Here is a 10,653-nt window from a genome sequence, read left to right as displayed (position 1 = left end):
GATTATCCTATTTTCCTCTTATTTTTCTTACTTTCCCCATCCAGTATATTTTTCATCTCAAGATCATCGATCACAGAAAGCTCAAATCAAAGTACAGCCATGTTAATGAGAGCTATAGAGTTATGAAAATGATTTCATTTGGCCTCACTAGAGTCACTGATATTTGCAGGAGTTTGCATTGAGAACGGAGCTACGGGGTGACATTAGGGAGGAAAAGGAAATGGTAAAGGGAGAGTGAGTGAGGATGAAGCAGCGAGTATTTCAGAAAGGTCTGGTGATGACTCATAACTGCTCAGTGACAATATTACCTGGTCTCCAGAGCCTCTGCAGTACAGCATGCTGTCTCCAGTAGTATACATCATTAAGTATAATGTGTGACACCAGGATGTCTGATGCATATGCTTATGTAGTCTTTATAATAAACTAACATGTTTATCATCTCTACATTGGAAAATTATGCTTTTGAAGGAGCAAGAGATCAGATTATTTTCTCTCTCAGATGATCCATGTGTGTAAATTTCATTCATTGCCTTTTCTGCACGCAGAATCTTATTTTATTTATTGACATACTAACGATATAATTGTGTCATTTTCAATAAAATGTATTCTGAAATTCACTAAAGCTGCTTATCCAATATTGTACCTTATCTTAATTCTGTTTAGCTATATCGGTCCGAATCAAATCATAAAAAGTTCTTTTTCATGAAAACGTACAGATCCAGTTAGTTGTGAAATGATGACGAAATATTTTTTAAATAATCGGAAATGTTGGCTAGTGACTATCAGAGAAAATCCAATTTCAAGTCATCTTCTCTCCTGTACTTTGACTGGGCCACGTATTTTGTCCTTCATAGATACCCGCTGTCAGTCTGGTAAAGACCATTTGATTGTCAGCTCAATAACATTTAAGTTGTGTGTTTCTAATCTAAGACGGTGAAGGGGAATCCTTACAACAACTTAGCATTAACCAGGTTTCTCAGAGTGGCCTACAATCTGTTTGTTTGATCGCGTTTTTCATTCTCACAGCCCAACGTTTATGTGTCATGGACTGCAGCTGTAAATTACAAGAATGAAGACTCCATTCCAGCAAATATTTGCCAGTTTGCTCTAATGCTTATCATGAAGTACTGTTAATGCATTGTTCAGAGCTTCTGCTGGCAGCCTTGAGTCCCACAGATCTAATTTCACTGAGTATTGCACCCTCCTGTTCTGCCTTTTTACTACAAAGCAGTGCCTTTGCTGCACTTTAAACCCCAGTTGTACCTCGATCAAGGCTCGGTGTGACTTGAATGGAGATGACATACTAGAAGCTATGCTGAACAGTGACGTGTGTAAATAAAAAGGTATTAAGGGCTCGAGAGAGTCAGAAAGTGAGGTGATATTGGTGTTACTTGTTGGCGTCCTTCTCTACAGCCGGCTAGCCGAAGCTGCTCGATGAATCAATTCACACACAGGAAGACATGGTTTCCTGAAATTGCTCAGTCTGGGCTTTTGTCACGAGCCTGTAAGCATCTAGCATGAATTTCTTTATCAAAAGGTGCTGAAAAATGTATCAAATCTAAGGGGAGATAATAAAATATAAACATTAATAGATACTGGTAATGATTACAAAGTGAATATAAATACTGTAGTAACCACTATTAGATGTGAGGCAGTTTTTTTTAACCAACGTTTTTCTTTTTAAATTTGGTTTTAGTAACAAATGTGACAGGAGTAACTGTGGCATAATCTTTCTTTAAAAAAAAAAAAAAAATGTTGTTCAGAAGCCGAGGGAGGGAAAGTTTGGCTCTTTTGACTCCTGAATGGTTGTTAATCTATAGCCTCGTATTTTAGCGAATATGAATGTTTTCGGTGTTAATAAATCCTTTTGCATAGTATTTTTATGAGAAGCTTTATTCTTTCCTTTCGTTTTTATGCATTTGTTCTGTTATGAAAGCAGGCCTTGTTAGTTTTGTGTAATATTTTAATCAGACTTTTCATTTTTATTTAACAAAAAAACCCCAAATGAACAGAACCTTGCTAGCAAATCTACTAGACAGAGCCATTACCAAACTCAGTAACCAAACTATTTCCTCAGTGCAGGTTGGCATTCAAATAAATAGAACGGCACGGCGGATGGATGAGCTGATGCAGTTCCTCCTGTTTTTTTTTCTCTTTGTATTTGTCCTCTTTTTATAAAAGACAAGCTGCCATTCTGTCAATCAAAGCAAAGTTCTGAGCAGGAAGGAGCCAGTGAGAGTGAGAGCTGAGCAGCGAAAAGGAGAAGAAGTGGGAACCTGATCTCACAACATGGCAGTCGACGCTCTATTCACTACAATCGTTCATAGAGTTGATCCTTGTGAGCATGATCGTTCACTAATTGCGAACAGTTTAAAGTACAGAATGCAGGGTGTTTTGATCGGCATCCATTTTGATGTTTTTTCCATCATAAATGGTTCAATCTGTGATTGGTGCAGGCTGCAGCAGAGCGTGGTTTGCCCTTTTACACTAGAAGAAAAAAAACTCCTCCTTCGTGATCAAACTTTGATTTGATCTCCACTACCCAAGGTTTGCTTCCTCCTTATAATAACCACTCATTTCGGTCAGTATGTATTAATACAGAAGAGCACTCGGTGTAAAAAAATGGGCGTCCGTACAAATTATTGTAATTCACAACTTAGTATTAACTGGGAACCTTTGAAGCAGAACGCCTGTGCAGACGCAGTGTGCAGCTTTATTGCCTTGGCTTTTTGCAATTAAACAATTTCTGTGTGCGGTCGTGTGTGTGTGTGTGTGTGTGTGTGTGTGTGTGTGTGTGTGTGTGTGTGTGTGTGTNGTGTGTGTGTGTGTGTGTGTGTGTGTGTGTGTGTGTGTGTGTGTGTGTTTGCATGTGCAAGTGTGAGTGACGGCTCACACTTGCACAGCGCCAGTCACTGACAAACTGGGATTTGACTGTGACTCTCTGCTCTGCAGCGCGGAGCAATTTCCCAACTCCACCTGCTGCAGCTGTTTAACATGCACATTCATACTGGGTTATTGTTATGCAGTGCCAGGGTTGATTATTTTTGAAAACTGTATTACCCACCCTGTCTGTGAGCGGTACTTGAAACAATTTTAAACTCCCCCGATAAAAACAGCAACTCTAATACTCCATGACACATTATGTACGTTTTTTTTCCTTTTTCCAGCAATAAGACTTTTCCCTCCTCTCTTCCAGAGGACGATGTGGTGTCCATGGCGGACTCCACCATTACTGTGGATGACATTGAGGGGGAGCTCTTCAAGATTGAGAGGATCAGGGACATCCTGGTCAGGAGGGAGTCAGAGCTCAGATACATGTAAGTGGATCCCTACGGCTAGCTATTAACATTTTTTAAAGGAAAGAAACTAAAGTGATTTTTTTTTTTCCTTTTATTCGAGCAAAACATTATTTACACATTCTATCCCATTTATTGCATTTTTTTTTAAAGATAATTTCTACTCTTTTTACTTCATCTGATTTTTTTCAGCGTAATCTACCCAGTCGATAAAAAAATACTCAAAATAATTGGTTTAGTGCATAACAAAATCTTCAGTGCTGTGAAACATTGTGGTGCTTTCTCTGAGATTGATTCTGCTGAGAACAACAACAGACCTCAAAGGGAGGTCAGCATGAGGGATGAAAGGCAGAAGGAATCTTTTAATTTGCTGCTTCTGAGGAAAGTCACTCTGTAAAGCCACCAGGAATAAAAGCAGGTGTTTGTTGGTGAACTGCAGCTCTCCATCACTTTGAGCATTCACATGCAGTTTCCATGATGCCTGACGATGCTTCACGTCCGCTTCCAAATCCGCTCAGCCCGATCCTGGTGCTCCAATCTGTATAATTCCTCCTTCTGCAACTCTGGACAGGAGGAACAGGTTTAGGAATCCACTGAATTGATGGTCAAAAGTGTTATGGACTAATTAAATTAAATAAGGTTTTTTGCAATGTCCTTAGATTTAGCATCATGTTTAGAAAATAAAAAGTCAGAAATGCATACAGTTTTTTTAAACTCTTACATTTCCTTTCATTTCTCATTTCTTTTTATTTTTTAAATAAAAAATACACCCACGGTATTCATTTGAGAGTGTTACTAGTGGTAACAAAACTACGAGGCCAAGCAGCAAACAGCCCGGTGTGAAGTCTCCCCCTCAAATGATTGTGTCCTCAAATTGTTACATTTGTACATATATGAAGGGTAACTTAGGTTAATTTTCCAGAATTTATATAGCTATATAGTTATCCTAAAATACATCTAAATGTCCTAAATTGGCCCTCATAGAAACCCTTTAAATGAAAACTTATTTTTATTAAAGCTTTTAATCACTTATTATGCATTTAATTTAGTGTAAATCCAGACGAGATGTCCTTAGAGGGTGAATCAAGATGGTTCAGACCAAAGTGGATCTCTACCTTCATAAGCTGTTCAACAGTAGTTAAGATTTATTGTTAATTACACAAGTACCGATAATTATTTACACAGGAAACGTAGGTAGGAGATGGTGCTTCATCGTTTATCCTCCTGTGTGAAACACGTGCTGAGAAATTAACATAAAGCATTTCCTGCTAAAGGCAGAGTCTCATTTAAAGGTAAACTCATGTATCAAATTTGGGTTACAAGGATTATAGGTGTTAAAGTTGTCACTATTTTATTAATCACTCTCTTCATTTGGACAGTTATTCTAACTTGAAGCAGCTTACCTGCTCTGTTCTCATAAAAACTGGAAATGCGATTAAATATGGGCCTCCCTGAACATATCGTGCTTGAAGCCGGTCAGCATTGCAGCCAGCGCGCTATTATTTCACTGTTACCACCGTCTTCTGCTCTTTCATTTTCACTCACACAGCCCTCTTTTCAGATTTCAGTGGCTCCACTTTTCCCTCCACTGTGCAGGCTAATGCATGGATATTTATTCATACGCTCCTGATGTAGATAGACAGCAGCAACATTCAGAGCGGAGAGGGAACGTGAGGGAAAAGTGGGGGGCAGGAAGGGATGAACTCCATGTTTCCTTGACCGCGCTGCCATTTCTCCCTAAAGATCTGGAGAATCCACAGGACGAGAGCCGAGGAGTGGACCCGGCTCGGACGACAGAGATAAATTTGTGTGATAGTGTGTGAGCGTATGCAGGGTCTCCCACCTCACCTCAGTGTCACTAATCGTCCAGCGGTTCCATGAAAGTCGGAGCGTAAAGAAGTGGAAACGATCCAGGTAGACGTGGTGCCACAGCCTTCAGCGTGCATTTCCGCCCAGCTCTCATTCCTTTTAGGAATTCCTCCCTGTTTCTGTGCTGAGTTTTAAATAATGTTTTTTTAAAAAAAAAATCCTCAAGAGCTTCTTTTAGAGGTTTTCTTTCAGCTCCGACAGATTTCCAGTCCGGCTTTCAACTCACGTCACCTGAATGAGTAAAGGCTGCTCTGCGTCCATCGATGAGTTAGACATGTCCAGCGGTTCCAGCAGATTCAAAGACCTGGTTCTCGGTGCCAATCATACCTATTTATTGCTGCCATTTTGACACGGCTGTCTGACATTTTCACACTGCTGTCAGTAAGACAGAGACTCCTTGATAATCTCCTCCCTACTTTGCATGAAGATTGTGAAATGCATGAGAATCTACAAAAAAAAAAAAAAAAAAGCTGGAAGGTAATTACCGACCCTGGATGAAGTGATTGCCGGCGTTGATAAGCTGCTTGCATAGAAACTTGGAAGTCACCGTGATTAAAAATGTGATGCCGTCGTGTACAGTGTGCAGCACAGATTTGAACGGTGTGTGTCTTTCTTCCATGTTATCATGTCTGAGCAGGATGGATGACATTCAGCTGTGTAAAGAGATTACTCGACTGAAGAAGGACCTTCACAAACTGGTGTCTGTACCAGGTAGGAGACCTCCACACTATATGATGGTCAAAAAAGGAGAGAAAAAATAAGTTTAGGTGTAGTCTCTTTAATTAAATCTTCAAATGTTGATACGTTTTTGTCGAATTCATACGTAAACCTAAATGCAACAACAAATCTGTTGGTCAAACAGTCATGAAATAACACCCTCATTTGCCCCCCCGGCTCAAATTTCTCAGAGTTTTCAGCACAGTCTGTACCATCACTTCAATCTGAGGTTCTTTTCAAAGGAAATCAAAAGTTTTTCTCGAGCAGAAACTCACAGTAAGTCAAATCCACACCATTATTACCAAATTGTGTTTGTACTCTAGATAAGGACAAGTCCAACGAAGACCGACAGAAGGAGGAAGAGCTGCTGCAGCAGATTCACAAGCTGGTGGAGACCAGAGATTTCTTAGTGGATGATGTTGAGTTTGAACGCCTCAGGTGTGTGTCATGCTCTATAGGAACTTGTTAACGCATTCTGTTGTTGTCCGATCCGATGTATTGGAAAGTGACGGATAAAATGCAATGAATAGATCAAGCTAAAGATAAGTTGCAAAGAACACACAATACATGCAACACACAGCTTCCCAAAGGGGAAGAAGCTTCAAAAACACATTTTCATTGACAGGAGCAAAAACGTAAGAAAGGGGAAGATGATGATTTTTGGAGATTTGCACACTTCACTTCATATACATGAATATGTAAGGCAACAAATCAATCAACATATTAGGAGGAGAGTTGTGGACCTCAACAGCTCTGCCTCGTTTATGGGAAGGATTTCCAAATACCTTGGCTAAGACATGCCTACGTGCTTCATGACACAGGGAGAAAGACTGTCATTTTGTGGATTTGTGTGTGATGAAACTAAAAATGTAAAAGTGTTTGGGTGTAAGGCTTATTGTTACCGTTGGAGGAAAAAATCGGGGAAGCAATAGTTTGACATGACTCGAACTGTCCTCTTGCCAAACTGCCAGAAAATCATTGCATCAATACAGGAGGAGACAGATATTTCTTTAAATGTTGGTTTATTGTATATTTTAGTCTGTACGGTACCATTTTGTGAGAACTGTTGAAAATGGTCATTTCAGAATTATGCATTTAACATTTTTGAGGGCCAACAATGTTGTTTGTTTTAAAAACATTTAACCCAGAAAAATAAATAAATACATAACCGACATGTGACCCCAATTTTGTTTTCAGGGAAAAAGAAGAAGATAAAGAAATGGCAGAGTTTTTGAAATCCAGATTGCCAAGAAACTTGAAGAAATCAGGTATTTAAGCAGGCAAAAACGAGAAATTATGTTATTAAATTATATACGTGACATCTAAATACATCAACAGCTGGAGAGACCCAGAATGTCTAACGTCTGGTGGGACTCACTCGTCTCGGTTAAAATTAGTGTTCATGATTCAACAGTGAGAAGGAGACGGGGCAAAAATGTTCTAATAGACTGAATTTATACGGCGCTTTCCTAGGCGTATATGCTGCTCAAATTGCCTTACACTTGAGTCACATTCTCTAATAAAAAGCCTGAGTAGCAACCTATGGTTTCCTTACCCTGGGGAATATAGATATGCAGCAGGAAGTAAATTCGAATTATAACATTTTGATTTTAAGACATATTCTTCTCTCACAGAGCCACAGTTGATCAGAAGGAAACAAAAAACCAGTCTCACACTTGCAAAAAAATAAGAAAGAAAGAAAGAAAGAAAGAAAGAAAGAAAGAAAGAAAGAAAGAAAGAAAGAAAGAAAGAAAGAAAGAAAGAAAGAACCTGAATGACTTTTGGAAAAATATTCTGTGGCTTGACAAAGCAGAAGCAAAACTAACACGTCATTTCAGAAAAAGAACATCATACCTGCAGTCAAACATGGTTCCGGTAGCATAATGCCACTTGATTGAACCGTGAATTTTGCTCTCCTGAAGGAGAAAATCCCGAAGGAGAATGTCCGGGTATCAGTTCGTGGATGTAAGGTCAGGCAGACTTGGAATGTGAAGTGGAAGGGGTATCCAAACCACACCAGCAATTTCTCTCCTGAATGAAAGAAACGGAAAATGAAAATCTTTTAGTGATGCGCAATCAAAGCAATCTTGAAAAGACGAGCAGCTCAAATTTCCTCCACAGTGTCGCAAAGGAAAAATATCTGCTTGATGTCATCTGCTCCTGCCGGGGGGTGACGAGAAACATTTAATAGCTTTGAAGGGGCAATTACAGTACATCCATTTTTTTTTTGTAACGTCTTTGCCTCTTTCACCTTCATATCCGGGGCTGATAGCAGCTCACCTCACCAAACAACACCACACGCAGGCAGTGAACAGATCGCACTCTCCAGGACCAATCATTCCAATCATGTTATTATGGCGTATTTATATCATGAGACCTGGTTACATCCGGAGTGGTGACCTGCTTTATCCGACTTGTTTTGGATTTTAGGTGCATCATCAAGAAGGGTGCCAGCTAGAGCTCAGCAGACCTCCTCCCCTTTCACCAAGACAGGCCTCACCCTCCTGAAGGAGTGCTGTGGCTTTACGTGCTCCATCATGTAGGCAGCAGCCAAAGCGAAAGACTCGCACACCAAGTTCACCAATTAGGTGTGAGAAAGAGACGCGGAGAGACACTGACGGAGGCGTGCACATCTGTGGAAACTATTTTGTTGCAAAAATGATCAGAATATTCAGTTTTGCCTCTGCTTTTTGTCTGTGCTTCTCATCCCAGTGTAAGCTACTGTAAACACTTTCTTTTATACCCAGCGCTAAAGGCTCGGAGCAGCCAAGCCCGGCAGCAGCTGTTGGCGTGTGCACACTAATTGGACTCAACCATCATGACTCGGCCACAAGTTGTACATTCAAAGTTTTCGTGCATCTCCTATAATTGTCATCTCCTTTTCAAAGACTTTCCCATTTTGCAGCAAGTAAGCCAGACTGGACGCAGCTAGAACTTTATAATTAGTGTTTGGGAGATAATGGCGATGAAACTGGCCGGGAGGTGTGTCAGCACAAAGCTGCGTGCCGTTTGGCGACAGACAAACGCGGGTTTGACCTTTGAAAAAGCGCCGGTTTATAAAAGAGGAAGCCGAGTCTTTATGCTCCACTTTTTCCTCCAACACCTAAGTCGACTCAGAAGTTCCAGCTTTTTTTAATTTGCTTTTGAATGTCTGCATATTAAGTTGAAATTAGATATCTACCAGTGCTGTATATAACTATATATATATATATGTATATCTATATCTACACACGCCTCCCTGTACTGAGCTGCTCTCAGGTTTGTATCATCCGTCATGGTTCAACACTCAATTGATATGCTGCATTACCTTCAGACTCAGTATAACTTTATCACCTCACACTTCAGTGCCCACACATTTCACATGAAAGTGGTTTAAATAAAGCACACATATATATTTTTTTTATTTGCTTGCCAACTGCACAGCTCTTTAGCTCATTGCCAGGAAGTTCCCGCGGGAAGTTTAAGCACAACTCATCATGGATGCCGATGTCATTCAAATTCTGGTCTTTTAAGGATTTGTTTTAACTTCTTTTTAGCTTGTGCTGATGATAGATTAAACAATTATGATGAATTTCATAGCCCAAATTGGACTTTTATTATTCTGTAGTCACACATGATCAAATGTTGTGCACATTTTGTGTTCATGCTTCTGGTTGTTTGATTTCTTTTCTAATCAGAAATGGTTGTCATCAGATAAACATGGGTTTACTTTCAGACAACAGGCCTGGATTTTAAGTAATATCCATCAATATTTGATCAGGATATTTGGTAACTTTTCTTATCCCAATTGGTAGACTTCATTTTCAAAGGAAAAGGTGCCAAGAAACCAGCTTGTTTCTTGGCACAAGCCTAGATTTAAACCCATACATTTGCAGCCATTACCCAGGCTTATTGTTAACCTAGAGGTTCCTGTGTTTCATACTCAGTTGTGTATTAATTTCAGCCATCTGATCCAATGGGTCACCCCTGGGCCAGGGTGTTAAGGAAAAATTTAGAAGCCACCAAGATTTCATCCAGAGATGAACTAACACTTTCTGGAGCATCTGTGTCACCGTCCACAGGTTTTCCATCGTTACGGACTAAAAGGTTGGCGATAAAGTCGGAAGCTCAAGCTGCAACAAGCTTGACTAAAATCGCCATGTGTTCACGTGAATGACTCAGATGGGTTCTGGAGAAATGGAACATGGTTGGGCAAAATTTAAATAATTATTTATAACAAAAAGGAATTAAACCTTAAAAACCTTCAAACATAAGAATGCTGCACCAAGCTGCCAAACATGGAGGAGGTAGCGTCATGCTATGGGCCTGATTTGCTCGCAGTGATACGGGTGCATTTCTAATGGAGGAGCCATGTTAATGAAGATGAGAGAAATTCTTCAGCTTCACCATAAATCAGCGTTGAAACGTGGATACTAAGTTTTCCTACACAAAAGCCATGACTGTGCCAGGAAACCAACCAGTTTAAATAAATGCTTCGGTAACACTTTATTTGAAGGGGGGTGAGTAAGGCTGTCATGACACTTTCATAAACATGACATAACATTTGTCATGAAGATGAATAAGCCTTCATGAATATTTATGACTGTTGTTATAAAGTGTCATTCGGTAAATTATGACACTTTTAATACACAGTTGACATTATTTGAAATGTCTTTGTTTTGACAGCTTGACATTAACCAGGAAATCATTACTGATATAAATTTGTTATAAAAGTATTACTGATTGCACTTTAAAAATTAGGTAACTTTATGTTATTAAAGGTAAAGTTTAA

At 39.6% G+C, this 10,653-nt stretch overlaps 1 protein-coding gene and 1 long non-coding RNA gene across 2 annotated transcripts in view; one reads left to right on the top strand and one right to left on the bottom strand.

Moving 5' to 3' along the window:
• LOC103150103 (uncharacterized protein C16orf45 homolog) overlaps positions 1-9,691 on the top strand; it is an 11,466-nt gene extending 1,775 nt beyond the window's left edge. The window contains exons 2-6 of the mRNA XM_007569568.2: positions 3,197-3,317; positions 5,803-5,876; positions 6,206-6,320; positions 7,080-7,150; positions 8,313-9,691. Of these exons, the coding sequence (XP_007569630.2) occupies positions 3,197-3,317; positions 5,803-5,876; positions 6,206-6,320; positions 7,080-7,150; positions 8,313-8,425 (494 nt within the window). The 3' untranslated portion in view covers positions 8,426-9,691. The remainder of the gene's footprint in view (positions 1-3,196; positions 3,318-5,802; positions 5,877-6,205; positions 6,321-7,079; positions 7,151-8,312) is intronic.
• Positions 9,649-10,653, bottom strand: part of LOC107838344 (uncharacterized) — a 19,578-nt gene continuing 18,573 nt past the window's right edge. Inside the window, exon 4 of the long non-coding RNA XR_001664403.1 lies at positions 9,649-9,731. This is a non-coding gene — a long non-coding RNA (uncharacterized LOC107838344). The remainder of the gene's footprint in view (positions 9,732-10,653) is intronic.

Source organism: Poecilia formosa, unplaced genomic scaffold (genome assembly GCF_000485575.1).
Source record: "Poecilia formosa unplaced genomic scaffold, Poecilia_formosa-5.1.2 Scaffold242, whole genome shotgun sequence".
In the NCBI taxonomy this organism is placed as follows: domain Eukaryota; kingdom Metazoa; phylum Chordata; class Actinopteri; order Cyprinodontiformes; family Poeciliidae; genus Poecilia; species Poecilia formosa.
The sequence above is the reverse complement of the archived record's forward strand: the minus strand, read 5'-3'. Positions and strand labels throughout refer to the sequence as shown.